Source organism: Pteropus medius, unplaced genomic scaffold (genome assembly GCF_902729225.1).
Source record: "Pteropus medius unplaced genomic scaffold, Ma_sr-lr_union100, whole genome shotgun sequence".
Taxonomy (NCBI): Eukaryota; Metazoa; Chordata; class Mammalia; order Chiroptera; family Pteropodidae; genus Pteropus; species Pteropus medius.
In genome coordinates, this window is record NW_024356248.1 from 857,251 (window position 1) to 873,133 (window position 15,883).

Genomic DNA, 15,883 nt, shown 5'->3' on the forward strand with positions numbered 1-15,883 from the left:
GCCTGGCCTGGGCTCCAAAACTGGCCCCTTGTCCTCTGCCCCCCCAGCCCCCCCATAGGCTATGACTAGGCAGGGTCTCTTCCTCTTCCAGTTCCTTCTGTGGCTGAGGGTAACTGAGGGAGAAGATGAGGGAAAAGTGAGCCTCCTGGAAGGTGGGGGCTGTGGGTGCTCAGGAAGGAGAACTCCAGGCCAGCCACCTCCCCCGCCACATCCTCCCATCCTCCCTCCCTCCCTCCCTCCCTGGAGTCCTGACTGCCTCCCCCTGGCTCCACAGACAGCATGATCCGCGTTGGAACCAATTACCAGGCCGTAATTCCGGAGTGCAAGCCTGGTGAGTGGCAGGACAGGCTGTGAAGGGAGGGCAGCGCAGGGCCCATGGCTTGGCCCCGAGCCCCACCTGGGGGAGCCCTTGGCTGGCGCTCACTGGAAGGACAGGCAGGCGGGGGTGGGTGGCCCCGTGGCATGGTTAGTTTTCCTGCTCTGCTTTCCTGTCTAGGTCTCTGCCCCTCCCTCCCTTCTGGGCCTCACCTCACAGGCCACCCTCTGGCCATGGGTCCTGGCCACTGTCACCAGGCTGATCTGAGTGTCTTCCCTCCTCTTCTCCTTTGCCTTCCAGAGAGCCCTGCACGCTACAGCAACAAGGAGCTGAAGGGGATGCTGGTGTGGTCGCCCAACCACTGTGTGTCGGATGCCAAGCGTGAGTGGGTGGGACCCCCAGGTTCACGCACATCCCTGGGAGCTGGGGGCTTTGCTTCATGCCAGCCAGCAGCCAGCTCTTCTCAGAAGGGGGCTGGAGGCTGAGGTGTGAGTTCAACCCCCTACCCTGGAGCTCAGGCGGACACTGGGGAGGGTAGCCCTCTCTGGGTGGGCCTAGGTCAGGAGTTACAACCCCTCCTCCAAGATCCGACCCCTCCCACCCCTTGCAGTTGACAAGTACATTGCCATGGCCAAGGAGAAGCATGGCTACAACATCGAGCAGGTGAGCCTTGGCCCTGCAGGGATTTGGGGTGGGGGCCGGACAGTCCTGGGGGCGGCTGAGCCTGAGCTGTCCCCTTTCGCGGGCCAGGCGCTGGGCATGCTCCTGTGGCATAAGCACGACGTGGAGAAGTCACTGGCCGATTTGGCCAACTTCACCCCGTTCCCCGACGAGTGGACCGTAGAGGACAAGGTGCTGTTTGAACAGGCCTTTGGCTTCCACGGCAAGTGCTTCCAGCGGATCCAACAGATGGTAAAGCCCTCCACCCCCGCCGTTGCTCCTCAGCCCCTCCTTTCTGACGAGCCTGCCCGGGGCCCAGACTCTCGGGTGGCCCCAGCCTCTGGCGTTGCCCCTCCAGCTGCCCGACAAGCTGATCCCCAGCCTGGTGAAGTATTACTACTCTTGGAAGAAGACTCGCAGCCGGACCAGCGTGATGGACAGACAGGCTCGGCGGCTGGGGGGCCGAAAGGACAAAGAAGAGAGGTGGGCGTCCAGGGACGAGCCAAGTGGGTGGGAGTAAGCCAAGCTCCTGGGGGGCCCTGCCCCTGCCTCACTCCTTCCCTGGCCCCTATGTCGGCAGTGATGAGCTTGAAGAGGGACGAGGAGCCGTGAGTGAGGGAGAGCCAGATGCTGGAGACCCCAAAAGAGAGGTGAGGCCCCAGAGCTGATCGGCCCACCAGCCCGCCCATCCGCCCGCTCTTTGGGCTCTGCCCCACCCGCCCCTTCTCCTTCCTCTGGCAGCCTCTGCCCTCTCGGCCCTTGAATGCCCGCCCAGGCCCTGGGAAGAAGGAGGCCCAGGGGTCTCAGTACCGCCACCACCCGCTTCGTACCCGGCGGCGCCCGCCCAAGGGCATGTACCTGAGCCCGGAGGGCCTCACTGCCGTGTCAGGAAGCCCGGACCTTGCCAGCCTCACGCTTCGAGGCCTTGACTCCCAGCTCATCTCCCTTAAGCGCCAGGTAGGGCACCAAGAAAAGAAGGGGCCGTGTGGAGGAGGCAGTCAGCTTCTGGGAACTGTGACTGGGTCAGCTGAGGTATAAGGGAGATGGTGCAGGTGCCAAGCCTGCCTCTGCCCCTGCCCTGTCCTCTGGGCTTCTGGGTGACTTGGAATTACTTTCTGGGCCTTTAAAAAAATGGTCTATGAAAAGGGGCGAACCATAGTGTCTTCCCTACTGTGAGGGCAAAATGAGCTAGACGGTGGGCGGCAAAGAGTTTTGCTGGGAAGTGGCACCGGTGTCTGCAGAAGAAGTAGGGTCCTGGTGAGGGCTGGTACTGATGGCCTCCCTGGCACGGACGGTGCGATGGTCCTTTATTTCCTGGCCTCCCCAGGTGCAAAGCATGAAGCAGACCAATAGCAGCCTCCGTCAAGCCCTGGAGGGCGGCATCGATCCACTCCGCCCCCCTGAGGTAGACCTGCTCTTCGAGTTGGGGTGCGAGGAGGGGTTCTTTCTAGAGGCGGAGCAGAAAGGGTTCTGCTGGGAACATGTTTTTGAGTATAAAAGATATATTCCTTGCTCTCCAGGCCAACACCAAGTTCAACTCCCGCTGGACCACAGATGAGCAGCTTCTGGCCGTACAAGGTGGGTTAGACTGTGAGGAGGACAGAGGGCCCCAAGAACCTCCCCACCTTCCAAGGAGCTGGGGCAGAGGGGAAAGATCAGGAAGTAACTAGTTTTAAGGGGGTATTCACACTCTGCTGCCCTTTTGACCCTTGCAGCCATCCGTAGGTATGGCAAAGACTTTGGGGCTATTGCAGAGGTGATTGGGAACAAGACTCTGACCCAGGTGAAGACCTTCTTTGTGAGCTACCGGCGCCGCTTCAATCTGGAGGAGGTGCTGCAGGAATGGGAGGCCGAGCAGGATGGGGCCCCTGGAGCCCCGGTCCCCATGGAGGAGGCTAGGAGAGGGGCTCCCTTGCCAGCCCCAGCCCTAGAGGAAGATGATGAGGTGAGACGGGGTGAGAGAAACCCTTCAGAGAAGAGAGGAGAGGAACCGCCTCCGTCCTTAGGCTGGGCTGACGGTGTGGTGGAGCCTGGTTTCTCACTCTTCTCTCTCCTCTCAGGTCCAGATTACATCCGTCTCGACATCTGTGCCCCGATCGGTGCCCCCTGCACCACCACCCCCTCCACCTCCCACCTCGCTGTCCCAGCCGCCCCCATTGCTGAGGCCACCTTTGCCCACGGCTCCCACCCTACTTCGCCAGCCACCCCCACTACAGCAGGGCCGCTTCCTCCAGCCTCGGCTGGCCCCCAACCAGCCCCCACCGCCTCTCATCCGCCCTGCCCTGGCTGCCTCCCGCCACAGTGCCCGCCCGGGCCCTCAGCCCCCACCTACCCTGATCGGAGCCCCTCTGGAGCCTCCGGCACCCTCACTCTGAGCCCCGAGGCCCTCTACCAACCAGAGGCTCCAGAACTCCTTTGCTGGACATTTTCAGGCACCTCTGGCTCCACTGAGGACAAAAGGGACTAGATCTTGCCAGGTCTTTCGAAGACCCAGAGCTGCTGACGGGCATAGCCTGGACCTGTGGGTTCTGCCCGTTTCTGGCAGCTGAGCCCATCTCTGTCCCCACCCCAGCCAGGCGCTGGGACTCAAGGGGCCTTCCGAGCTGGCCTGAGGGTACTTTCTCTTCCTGGATGGGACTGGAATGGCTGCCTCCTAGTCTGCTGGGGTTTGGCATTTGAGCCCTGCCCTTTGCGTGGAGGGGGTAGTAACAGTAGCTTGTGGGGTGGGGGAGAGGACAGTTTGGACTATTGGCTGTTCTTCCTCTTTCCTTTCTTTTAGCAATAAAGTCTGGGGGGAGATAGGGAAGGGGCTGAAGGGGGAAGGTGGGAAGAGCGATCCCCTGGGGCTTGACAGCAGCAGAGGCTTGGAGGGGCAGCTCTCCCATGGGCTCTGAGGGTGCCCACTATGCCCACCGCCCAAAAGCTCAGAGAAAGGGTCGGTGACACATGCAGACATGGGTTTATTTTTCAATGTTTTTAAAAAAATAAAATCTTCCAAGCTCACTGAGTCGAACCCTGGGCAGTTGCTTCCTGTACCATGAGGGTGGGAGGGTGCACCCGCCAGCCCAGCGCTGGCATCTCCCTGGCCCCAGACAGGAATCCACTCTCTCCTGCAAGGATGGTGGCTGGGCCACATCTTGCCCATGGGGTCTGGGTCCCTGCCCGGTTAGGAAAAGGAAGAGGAGGCAGCAACTCAGATTCCAAACATTCTCTTTATTACGTGTTTGATCAGAGGAGAAACAAGAAGCGCGGGGGGGGGGAGGGGCTGGGTGGAGGGGCCACCTTGCCTGGGAGCCCCCCGGCCACCACCCCCTTTGGGAGCCAAGCCATGCCCTCCCAGCCCCTCGGAGCACCCGGACTGTTCCATAGGGCAGGAGGGGGGAGGGAAGGTAGGAGGGGGAGCCCTTGGTCGAGCAGAGCCCGGTTGGGCTTGGGGCAGGAGGGCTGAGGTTGGCAAGGCCCCTTCCTGGGACCCAAGGGCTCGACTTGCCATGGAGCCTGGCCTGGGAGTGGGGGGGATGAGTAAGGGTGGAGTCATCATAAATCAAAAAAAAAAATAATAATAAAATAATAAAATAAAAAATAAAACCCATCACAAAAAAATGTACAACTCAGGTGAGGGTAGGGGCAGCCTCTGTGCAGGACCCCTCCCCTAATTTCTCAAGAACAGAAAAACAGCAGAGAAATAAATTAAGGGATGCCGCGGCCGCCACCAGCCAAGCGCCCATAACCAGCCACTCCCACACTGGCCACAGAGGTTAGCAAGCTGAGAGTCACTTGGCCTGTCTGTCCCCCACCCTGTGGAAGGCAGAGGCTCCCGGCCCTGCTGCCTTATCCAGCCTCCTGCCAGGTGGCCCTGGAGGTCCTGGGCAGTGTCTCCTGAGAGGAGGGGCGACAGTGTCAGGAAGAAAACGCAAGGCCGAGATGAGTGGTGAGGGAAGTCACTGCTATGGAACTAGCTGGTGCCCAGATTAATGCCAGCCGACAGGGGAGCGGTGGCGGGGGGGGAAGGGGAAGGGCGAGGGGGGCTGTGCTTTCAGACAGAGGCCCTGCCATCACGGAGAATGCCCAGTGTCCCTGTTCGGAGACCAGCAGCCCAGGGGGCCCCCTGGGGGCCCAGGAGCCCATCTGCCCTGCAGTCCCCTCCCCTCTCCCAGCCCTGGGGTCAGCCCCGCCTTCTGCCCGGGAGGGGGTGGGAGAAGATGGCACAGACTTTTGAGGAGGGGAACAAAAGTCCCCACAGCAGCTTGTGGAAGGAAATGCCCAGCTCTGGGGAAGGGGGCAGAGGATTCAGCGTGGAGGGAGGCCAGAGCCCCGTGCCTCGCCGCCAGCCCACCCACCCCAGGGCTGCGCAGCACCCCCGCCCCTGCCCCCAGCCCCCCAGGCTCCAGCCCAGGGACCTGAGGTCAGGGGAAGGCCACCTCTGGTGGTTTGCTTGGAGGGGAGGGAGGGGAGGGAGGGGAGGAGAGGGGAGAAGCCCAAAGTGGGCCTGGCGGAGGGCCTGACAGGGAACTCCACCACTCTTGCCTGAGAGTGTTCCAGCCCTGAGCCACCCTCCCGGGAAACCCCACAGATCCAGTCTCGACTGTCCCAATGGGGCAGGGAGGAAAGGTGGCCGCTGGGATTTTTTTTTTCTTTTTTCTTTTTGGTAATAAAAAATTTCTTGGTTTAGGCGAAATACTCTGTGCAACCGCAGTACCGAGGGGGAGCCCTGCCCCCCCTCCCCTTCCTTTGCCTCCTGTGGGAGAGAGGGGGGAAGGGGACTATCTGGGCAGGGGTAAGTGTGGGGGGAAAGAACCATCTCTCATCCCCACAAACATGGAAGAAAAACTGAGCAGGGCGGGGAGGGAGAAGTGCCAGCAGGGGGAGACACGCCAATCCATCTCTGCAGTCTCGCCCAGGTGGGTTGGAGCGGAGGCCCCAGCAGCTAAGTCCAGCGGGCCCGCCTCCGCTGCCCCCCCACTCCTGGCAGCCTGTTAAAGCTTCAGCTCGTTGGCTATTTTGGAGGCAATGTTTTTGAAGGCCATGGAGGTGCCCGATATCCGCTTAAACCGAACCCCGTTGAGAGAGAGCCGCGGCAGTTTGCACACCTCCATCTCCCACTGCACGAAGTTCTCGTGGCCGGGCGTGCCGTGCATGCACAGCAGCATGTACTTCTCGTGCAGCTCGCTCTGGCAGCTGTTTGCGTCCAGCACCTTGCGGATCTCCCGCATCATCTCGTTGGGCTCCATGGAGCTCGTGGTCTTCATGCTCCACGTGAAGCGGAGGGAGCGTGGCTTGGCCTCCCGCAGCTCCTCCTTTTCTCTGTCAGTGCCTCCACCGCCTACCACATGAGGTCTGTAGAGAGGGCAGAGGCCACGTCAGCAGGGGCCCAAGGCACCCCACCCATGGGGAAGCCACCCTGGCACACGGACCCTGAGACCAGAGAGGAGAGCGGGAGGGTGCCCAGGAGGCAGCCGGGCTGGCAGAGGGAGCGGCAGACCTGGTTCGGGGAGCAGAGGGAGGGCGAGAGGTACGGGCGGTCCTTCACCTCTGTCTCCCAGGGCAGAGAAGGTGGAGCCAGCCCCTGGCAGGGACAGGGGTGACAGTTCCATGCTTTCCTTCAAAGACGGGAGGGTCAGGGAAGAGAGGGGGGCAGGCACTTGATCAGCAGCCCTAAGCAGTCCACAGGCTGGACAGGAGAAGCAGCTGGGGCACAAACAGGTGCCCAGGGCTCCTGCTTCCAGAAGACACCTGATCCGAGGAGCAGGGCCCACATCTACTGAGCTGGGGTGCGGGGATTCTCTGAGGAAAGGGAGGCCCCGAGAGGGCGGCGACAGGGCAGAACCACCAGAGGAAGAGCCAGGTGGCCGAAGGAGAGGAGCAGGAGGCGCGCGGCAAGCCCGGCGGCCTGGGCAGGGCCGGTGCTGGCTCCGGCCCTCTCACCTGAGCGTCTCCACTCGGTCTTTGCTTTCAGGTTCATTCAGGTTCCTCAAAAAACAGAGCGAGGGAGAGTTTAGTGCTGGGACCTCTCGCTCCTTCAGCCGCCGCAGACCCAGGTGAGGGTGGTCCAGGGAGGTGCCATTGGTAGGTGGGCAGGACTTGAGCCCAAAGGCCACTTGCCCATTACCTGGCAGGCAAACCTGGCTCTGCAGCACCTCACACTGGCATCTCGACTGTCCCTTTCCAACAGGGAGCCCCGCACAGGGGGCCTGGCCCTCCCCACACTCCCAGAGGGCTGTGCTGGGAAGGAGTTCTGCTCTGGGACGGAGGGGGGCGTGGGTGTGCAGGCACACGTGTCAGCACAGTCACAGCCGAAGCGGCATCCCGGCCAGCCCAGCCAGGGCTCCCGCTGTGAGTGGTTGTCTGCACCACTGGACCAGGTCTCAGAACCACAGTCCTCTTGGAGAGAAGGGGCTGGGGGCAAACAGGCCTCTCCCAGGAGGCTCAAGGGGCCAAGCTCTGGAACTGCTGTGAGATGCCTGGGGATGGCGGGGTGGGGAAGAGAAGGTCCTGAGGCCAGCTGCAGACAAGCCGCCTCCCCCAGTCTGTGGTAACTCCCCTTCCTGCCAGGCTGCCAGGCCGTCTGCTTGTCCAGAAGGGAGGACGGAGGGCAGGGCAGGGCAGACACCTCGGGAGGGTGGGTGGGGAAGAGGTCTGGCCCCACTGAGCGGCTTCTCCAGCTCCTGGCCGGAAGATGGGTGCCTGGAGCCAGGGAACTGGGGACAGCAAGAGGGCAGGGGTGTGAAGAGAGAGAGAGCGGCAGCAGCACATGTAAAAGGAACACAAAAACACCAGAGACACATGAATGCAGACAAGCGCACTGTGAGCCGGGAGCCTGGGCTGTGCAGGAGCCCGGCTGCTCTCCTCAGCCCCACCTGGATCCCGCCGTGGGTGGAGGTGCCCTGCAGGGCAGGCCCCCACTGGGCCCCATGAGTCAACAGCTAGCCATGCAGTGAAGAGCTGGGTGGGGAGCAGTGGGTGGAAGGGGGAAAGCCTGAAGACCCTGTCTTGGCTGTTTCTGTCAGTTGGGGCACTGATATGCCTGCCAGGTGTCCCAGCCCCAGAGCGGGGACTGGGCTGACAGCCTTGGGGAACCAGGGCTCCCAACCTGGCCCTCGGTCTTCGCCTTGGTATCTGGCCCACCCAGGCCTTCAGAGAGGATGAGGACAGGGCCAAAGGTGGCAGAGCCAGGATCCTGCCTAGGAAGGGAGATGACTGGGTGACGGGGGAGCTCCCATCGTTTCGCCAGGGCTTCGGGATAGATGGCCCGGCCCTAAACATCCCAGCTTCTGGCTCTCTGGAAGCCATGGGCCATATGTGGAGAACAAGGCCCAGAGGGGAGGCGGTTTGGTCCATCCAGATACTGACGGAGGCACGAGGTGTGCTGGGGTCACAGTGGGCCTAGTTCTGCAGGAGCTGCCAGAAGGGGGTGCTGTGCCCCACTCGTGAGGCAAAGGCTCTTTTGGGCCTGGAGGCATCAGACTGAAGCCCTGGGACCCCAGTGTCCCTGTGGTACCTCCAATGTCCTACCATCCCACAGGGCAGGGGCAAGAGATCACAGAACCCTGAAGTTCCAGGGACCAGAGAAGGGGACCCCATGAGACCCAGAATGAGATACCATTGCAGATGCACTTTCGACCCGGGTAGCCCCTTCAGAGCACATGCACAGACAGGTGAAAAGGGCCAAAAAAGGAACCAGACACTTGTGATCAAAGACCGGAACCCAGGGATGGGGGCCCAAGGGCAGGAGACAATCTTAAAGGGAGAATTCCCTGAGAAGGTCCCCTCTGCTGGAGGACAGGCCCATCATTTTCAAAGCTATTTGCCCTGAGAGGGCAAACGTGGCCTCGTGGGACCGCCCAGTCAGAGCCATCTTCGTCCCTTTAAGATGGCAGAGAGGACCACACAGATGTGGTTAGCAGATGGAAGAGGGAGCAGGAGCCAGAAAAGGGGAGTTAGTGACAGAGGCAGGACACAGACAGACACAGACACAGACACAGACACAGACACAGACACACACGCAGAGGGCTCAACGCCTACCTTCTGGCAAACCTGAAAGACAGATTTCTAAAAAAAACAAACAAAAAAAGACAAAATAAAAAAAGAAATAAAAAAAACCAACAAGACGGTATGTGGATAAGCAGGTGGGGAGTGGGCTTTATAGGTTCAAGGGTCACCCCACCTGTGGAAGAGCCGCTCAGCGAGACCAGAGTCCCAGACACCCGGTCTGCTCACGCCCCTCCCCGCAGCCCCGCACCTACATTCCTGGGCTACAAAGGGGCATGGCTTTTGGCTACTCCAGCTGCTTCCTGAGCTATGCTAAGGTGGGAGAAGAGGCGCAGGGCAGACAGGGAGCACCCCAAGAGGCTGGGTTGCTGGATGCACCTCAAGAATCAAAGCTGTCTCTTTGGGGTGGTCAGGGGGTCAGGTGTGAGAAACCTCATGAAGAGAATCCCCACTCTGGACCCCACACAGGAAAGCATCAGTGCATCGGGGTGCAAGGGACGAGGCTGCTCGGGGCCCCCACCAGCTGTTGCATTTATGGCCTTCATCCTGGCAACGCTGGGCTGAACACGGCTGCAGTGGAGTGGAGTGGCTGCAGCCGGACCTAACCAACTGGGTCGGGGGAAAGGAGGTCAGAGGGGGCGAAACAAGAGACCAGGAAAAACTCCTTGCCGGCCGAGCCTGGCTCAGACCTCATGACTTTGCAGCTGCGTCACCAAATATAAGTTTCCATGGGAACCCAGGAGAGAAGAGGGGGGCTTTTATTTTAGCATCCGAGTTCACACTCTCCCAGAGAGGAGGCGGCATCAGCATCGGCCATCTGCTCAGGGGCCAGAGAACCAGGGGTGTGTATATGGGGCTGGGGAGGCCTGAGAGGGACAAGGGACAGGAAGAGTCTGGACACCTGAGGTGCTGACAAAGACCCAATTTCTTAGGCTTCCCAAGGCCTCTTCTAACCCCAGGACCCAAGCCCAGTTCCAGGTGTCCCCATCCCCACCCCCAGGTGAGCAGGAAAGCCTGGTCTCACAGTGCCGCCCTAAGGCCCCTACTCACCTGCGTACAAACTTGGAGGTGAATTTGCTGAAAATGCTCCCTGACGCCCCCCGCCGTCCCTGGCTGTTGCCGGAGGGAGAGGCTGGGGTCACACCGTAGGGCAAGTTCTGCTGGTCCCGCACCTGCCGGAGCTGCCCAGCATGGAAGGTGCTTCGACTGGACACACCCCGGGGGAAATTAGTTCGGTCTGGGGCTCCACCACTGCTGCTGATGTTGTGGGCGGAGGGGGATGCAACAGGGACACGCTGGGGGGCTGTGCTGTGGGAAAAAGAGGTGGGGGTCGGGGAAATGCATCAGGGCGTGAGGAAGCCAGCACCATCAAGCACCTGGAGCCCTGAGGTGGGAACAGGGAAGGAGGATGCTAGGGCAGAGGCAGCCATCACGGAGGACACACGAGGTAGGGTGTGACCACTGAGGACGCCAGTAAGAAGGACATCTAGGGGAGGTGGCAGGAGATGGTGTGTGGCGGGGAGGCGAGGAGGGATAGTGTGTGGAGAGCAGAACAGGCTGGAGAGAAGTGGCTCCTCGGAAGCTAGGCAGACTGGAACCTCAAGGGGACAATGTTGACCAACCCTCAAGGACTGAGTCCCTGTGATGCTGACTGTCCCTGGGGTCCTAAGGAAATCCAGGAAGGCTCAGAACAAAATGGCTTCCTTCTGGAGCCTCAGGACGGCTTCTGGCATATCTGTTCTGAGAGGGAGAACTGGAGGAGAAGAGGGGCATTAAGCTATTTTTTGTTCCTTCCACTTCCTGGCTGCAGGGGACAAAGCCATTTCTTGTGGCTAAGAAGATAAGAACAGAGCAGGACCCCAAGTGGGAAGAAACTGTTGGGGGCAGGGGGTGGGACAGGCAGAGGGCAGCAGGTGCACCAGCTGCCCCAGCACACTTGCCTGGGCCGCGGCACCTCACAGTTACTGTCCGTGGGGGGCAGCCCAGTGGCCTTGTTGGGGTGCACGGAGGCCGACATGGATTTCTGGTGCTGGCGGGGCCGGGCCGCAGAGACTGCGGCAGAAGCAGAAGCCGTGGAGGCCCGGGACCCTGGCATGGTTAGGCTAGGAGACAAAAGCAGCGGAGAGGCCTGGGTTAGGGCAGAGGGTGGGGGCAGGGCTCAGGTTAAGAAGCAAGGGGGGCAGGAAGGGCCAGAGCTGGGTGCTTGGCAGGACGCAGGTCAGCCCCAGCAGCAGCAACGGGGAAGCCAGCCAGAGCCGAGGAAGGCAGGGCTAGGAAGCGGAGGGCAGGGTGAGGAAGGCCAGGCAGGCTGGGGCCTGGGGAGGAAACCACAAGTGCTGGGAAGCCGACGGGGCAACTGTCTCCGGGCTGCACTGGTCTCCTAGGAATTCTAAGAAAAAGGGGGTCTCCTCTTCAGGAAGAGCAGGGTGTTGCTAAGAGGAATGATCATTAAGCTCAGAAGACACGGAGCCAGGAACATGACACACCAAGAGATGCTGCCGGTCAGGCTGGGGTGGCTCTGCCCTCATGGGCACAGCTGCAGTTACCCTGGATGCGTATACCCCTGAGGTGGGCACTTCGGTTCTGCCCTGAGCTGGGGCCCCCAAAACAAAGCCTTAGCACTGATGCCTAGAGGAGCACAGCAGCCGTGCCTGGCTGCAGTCAAGAAGCAAGACGGCAGCGGAGACGACCGCGGAGTGGTCACCGGAGCACAGGGAAGAGGCGACGGGGGCTGGGGGGCTGTAGGGCGGAGAGGAGGTGCTGGTGTGGGGAAAGCTGGACCGGACAGAGCCAAGATGGAACTCCAGGGAGCAGGGAGGGGAGGTGATGCTGCTGACAGATGTCACCGCGGTGAGAGGTGGCTCCTGGGGAGCGTGGCAGGCAGGGCCTGGGCCTGCTCACCTGTCTTTGCCGTTCTGGATGGAGGCCTGGCCAAGGCTGGCCCTCTCCAGAAGTGGGGAATTCCTGCTTCGATTTGTGCTGGTGGAGAGGACACTGTTCTGTGGGGATAAAGGGCAGGACTGCGTCACACAAAAGCCGGAGCGCTCTACCGGCAGGGTCAGCAAACCTGTTTCCCTTCTACCTTCTACCACGAGAGGCGAAGGCAGGAGAAAGGGTTTTGCTTTTACTTTGAGGGAGCTAGGCTTTCTACAGTAAGCACAAGTGGCCCAGGAGGGAAGGTCAGGTAGGCAGCTAAAGGGAGTGGGTCTGGATGAAGAGAAGAGCCGCCTAGAGGGGACAGACCCAGCTGGGGGGGCCGGGGGCCGGGCAGGAGGAGCGGGGCTGGCTCGGAGGAGGAGAGGGATGGCGTGGCTCACCGTGGAGGGGGTGGGGGTAGTCTTCTTCCTCTCTAGGCCGGGCAGGGGACTGGCAGGTACTTTGGCTGTGCTGCTGGCCTTCCGCCCTGACTCTCGGTCCTCCTCAGGCCGCTTATTTTCGGCGTTGTTACTCTGAGTTTTCTTAGAGTAGGAATTCGAGGTGGGAATGGCAGGACCAGCTGCTGGGCCAGAGGGACAGCAGACATGGGTGAGGGCGGGGCCCCACGCACGGTGCTCTCCTACAGTCCTGCCAGAGACCCAGCAAATCCCACTTCACTGAGGCCGAGGGAAGGGACTTGTCCAGTAAGTGGCTGAACAGAGAGTGAAACTCGGCTGTGTCATCCAAAGCCCCCAGAACTTGTGACCTCGCAGCAGAGGGCGAGTCTCCCAGCCGCAGCTCTGCAAAGCACTCACCCTGGTCGCTGAAGCGCCGCTGCTTGGGGTTGGCTGAGACACTGCGCTGTACCTTGTGGGAAGGGGATGGAGCACTGCTATTGGTCAGATCGGCTGAAGGCCGGGGCTTCAAGGTGATGGCATCACCCTCCAGCTGCAAGAACAGAAAAGGGAGGGCAGAAGTCAGGCAGAAACGCCTATGGATGATCGCCCTGCCGGACACAAATCCACCCCAGGCTCACGTAAGACACAGGCCCTGAAAGACCAATGTGCAACTGAACTCTCGTGGAGACACATGTGCCCCTACACAGACCCTGACAAACATAGCCAGAGACGCAGGACCTCCCGCAAAGATCCTGCCCTCAGAGAGGGATACACACTCCCCCAAGAACACACATCCAGACACAGAGACACCCCACCCCCCCATGCCTCCTGAGCAGGTTAAGAGGAGAATGAAAAGAGGGAGCCCACCACCACCAGGGGAGAGCAGGGTGGGGAGGCCATGAGTGCATGGGGGGACACGCAGAGGAACAACAGCCCCCCTCCAGAGACCCACGGACTCAGTCACAGACACGGTGATCCAGACGGGCAGCACGCTCATGAAGCCTCCAGATGCACAGACAGGATAGAAATACATGCCCAGAGCTATATACACCCAGACACGAGCACCAGGCAGAAGCAATACAGTCTCAAGACTCTTTAAGAAAGAGAGGGACCCGTGCGCCCACAGACCCATAGACGCACTCTTCCAGAAGGAGAGATACAAACATGTGGAAACAAAATTTCTACATCAAAACAGAACTGACCTGGCCAGACTGGCCTAGACCCAGTCTAACCACCACAGACCAAGCCAGATCTACTCACTCATGTGCAGACCCAGACCCAGGCCCAGACCCCACCAGCTTCCCTACTCATTCACTGATAGAGATCAGCGAAAGCAAAGACCAGAGGATGTTGGCTACCACAGCACATCTACTCAGAGAGGACCTTCCGCCCTCAACTGGAGCTAGAAGCATGGGGGTGTCACCACCAGCAGGGCTGGCCAGACCAGGGAATGGAGCGGGGGCACACACCTCAGAGCTCTTGTAGCCCAGGAGCAGATAGGTGGCCATCACCTCGTTGTACCTCTGGCCCACCAGCGAGTCCTGGATCTCTTCCCGTGTGTAACCCATGGACACCATCAACTCTGCATGGGGGGACATACAGTTAAGGCTGGTCCCGACATCTATGCAGGCTCAACAGCAGCCCGGCCCAGCCTCACCTGTCCGCCGGGGGTCCTTGTAATCAGGGAGTGGCTCCACATAAGGCTTTAATTCATCATCTTCATGACCCACATTCATCCATCGATCTTTCATGATTTGCTGGGGAGCAAACGGAAGGGAAAGGGCAGAGAGGAGGGAGATTCAGCTTGAAAGTTTCCTTAGAAACCTGGGACTTCCCAGCCAGTGGGGTCTCGGCTGCTCACCTCTAAAGTGCCTCTCTTGCTGGGATTGAGAATGAGAAATTTCTTAAGCAGGTTTTCACAGTCTGTGGACATGTAGAATGGAATACGGTATTTCCCCCTCAGTACCCGTTCCCGCAGCTCCTGTAGGAGGGAAATTTAAATCAGCCCAAGGCCAAGAGAAGAAACCTAATATCGAGGCTCCGAAGAGCTTAAGACCGGCCAAGCAGATACAAATGAAATACGGTAGGAGGCAGAGAGCCCAGACTTGGCCCCTTCTTAGAGATGCGGTGAAGTCAAAGGCCCTGAGCCCTTTGGCCTGGCCAGCCCGTAGGCCTGAGGGCCTTGGAGGGTGAACGGGACACACGAGTGATCCCAGTCTGCTAGAAAAGAACTGAGGTTATTACACTGGGTGCAGAAGCCCTTTTAAATCGCTACCTTTTGCAAGCCCTTCTCTGAGGCTCTGGCATGGAAGAAATGTAGAGAAGTGGCGAAGGTGACAGGTTTGGGGTAAGACTGGAGGCCACGAGAGGAAATGAGGAATAAAAAAAATGATCGCGGCCTGCGCTGCACTCCACCTTGAGGTTCTGTCCGTCGAAAGGCAGGGACCCGCTGACCAGGGTGTACAGGATGACTCCCAGGCTCCACACGTCCACCTCAGGTCCATCATACTTTTTGCCCTGAAAGAGCTCTGGGGCGGCATAAGGGGGACTGCCACAGAACGTGTCCAGCTTGTTCCCAAAGGTGAATTCGTTGCTAAAGCCAAAGTCGGCAATCTTGATGTTCATATCGGCATCCAAGAGCAGGTTTTCTGCCTGGGAGGTAAGATGGAAGATGTAAGGGGACCAAGTGGAGCACACTAAGGCACTGGACAGGAAGGAGCTGAGGGTGGTGGGAAAACAAACAAAATCATCCCTAGTCTAGATCCTTCTTCACCAGCTCCAGGGCAGGCCTTCGATTGGTGTGAACAGGCTGAGCTGGAAGAGGGCAGAGCACGCTGCTCCTCACACAGGCAGCCATGTGAGAGCTGAGGTCTGCAGGCCCGGAGACGCCCCGAGCTGCGGAAAGCTTCTGGAGCAGGCCCGGGCCAATCACGGGCATCTGCGAGGACTCGGGCTGGGAGACTCCCAGGCAGCCCCGCACTCTAACGCCTCAGTGAAAGAGGTGAGTGCGTGCACATGCCTGCAAAGCAGCTGTGACGCGGCTGTGAGAACAGTCAACATTCCTCCCTCGCTCAGCCACCAGGCTACCTGAAGGGCCAGCACAGTCTGGAGCCCTCCTGCCATGCCTGGCAGCACTGGAAGGTGACGTGACGACTGAGAGGTAAAATAGCAGAGATCCTCTGCTCACTGGCTGGAATGGGATCCTATATTCAGCTATAAAGCCTAAATCGTAAGTAGCCCTAGGGGCTTCCTCATGGTCTCCAAACAATTCAAGGATGGAGTTTCCTTGAATAGTGAGGCCTGATAGTTACACGTCATGGTGAATGGAGGGTGAACCTGGCCCTGACTCGGGCACAGGGGGTAAGAGCACACCTTACCTTTAAGTCTCTATGAACAATAAACTTCTGGTGGCAGTACTGCACAGCAGACACTATCTGAAAGGAAGGAAGATGGGTTAGCCCAGGGCCACCTGAGGATAGGCCACAGGGGCTGGCAGAGCTGTGACCCCAGGACCTAGTTCTAAGTCGCCACATAGATATCAAAGGACCCTCAAAAGGCCACTTATAGACAGGCAGCCCCTACTTGTATGCCAGCCCAAAGGGCT

General features: G+C 59.9%; 2 protein-coding genes across 14 annotated transcripts in view; one reads left to right on the forward strand and one right to left on the reverse strand.

The window, feature by feature from the left end:
* Positions 1 to 3,989, forward strand: part of RCOR2 (REST corepressor 2) — a 21,270-nt gene extending 17,281 nt beyond the window's left edge. The window contains exons 3-13 of one of the 3 annotated variants that reach the window (XM_039860008.1): positions 275 to 331; positions 617 to 697; positions 927 to 979; positions 1,067 to 1,228; positions 1,335 to 1,459; positions 1,557 to 1,626; positions 1,718 to 1,933; positions 2,304 to 2,381; positions 2,497 to 2,554; positions 2,692 to 2,921; positions 3,037 to 3,989. In XM_039860008.1, the coding sequence (XP_039715942.1) occupies positions 275 to 331; positions 617 to 697; positions 927 to 979; positions 1,067 to 1,228; positions 1,335 to 1,459; positions 1,557 to 1,626; positions 1,718 to 1,933; positions 2,304 to 2,381; positions 2,497 to 2,554; positions 2,692 to 2,921; positions 3,037 to 3,351 (1,445 nt within the window). In that variant the 3' untranslated portion in view covers positions 3,352 to 3,989. The remainder of the gene's footprint in view (positions 1 to 274; positions 332 to 616; positions 698 to 926; positions 980 to 1,066; positions 1,229 to 1,334; positions 1,460 to 1,556; positions 1,627 to 1,717; positions 1,934 to 2,303; positions 2,382 to 2,496; positions 2,555 to 2,691; positions 2,922 to 3,036) is intronic. The other 2 variants (XM_039860009.1, XM_039860010.1) reach the window with 2 other exon arrangements.
* A 180-nt stretch (positions 3,990 to 4,169) lies between these two features.
* MARK2 (microtubule affinity regulating kinase 2) overlaps positions 4,170 to 15,883 on the reverse strand; it is a 52,949-nt gene continuing 41,235 nt past the window's right edge. Inside the window, exons 7-19 of one of the 11 annotated variants that reach the window (XM_039859995.1) lie at positions 15,657 to 15,713; positions 14,695 to 14,931; positions 14,141 to 14,260; positions 13,937 to 14,036; positions 13,749 to 13,861; positions 12,697 to 12,829; positions 12,283 to 12,464; positions 11,867 to 11,964; positions 10,906 to 11,067; positions 10,016 to 10,273; positions 8,999 to 9,025; positions 6,902 to 6,946; positions 4,170 to 6,313 (exon numbers count right to left, since the gene is read on the reverse strand). In XM_039859995.1, coding sequence (XP_039715929.1) covers positions 5,953 to 6,313; positions 6,902 to 6,946; positions 8,999 to 9,025; positions 10,016 to 10,273; positions 10,906 to 11,067; positions 11,867 to 11,964; positions 12,283 to 12,464; positions 12,697 to 12,829; positions 13,749 to 13,861; positions 13,937 to 14,036; positions 14,141 to 14,260; positions 14,695 to 14,931; positions 15,657 to 15,713 — 1,893 coding nt within the window. In that variant the 3' untranslated portion in view covers positions 4,170 to 5,952. The remainder of the gene's footprint in view (positions 6,314 to 6,901; positions 6,947 to 8,998; positions 9,026 to 10,015; positions 10,274 to 10,905; positions 11,068 to 11,866; positions 11,965 to 12,282; positions 12,465 to 12,696; positions 12,830 to 13,748; positions 13,862 to 13,936; positions 14,037 to 14,140; positions 14,261 to 14,694; positions 14,932 to 15,656; positions 15,714 to 15,883) is intronic. The other 10 variants (XM_039859996.1, XM_039860000.1, XM_039859997.1 and 7 more) reach the window with 10 other exon arrangements.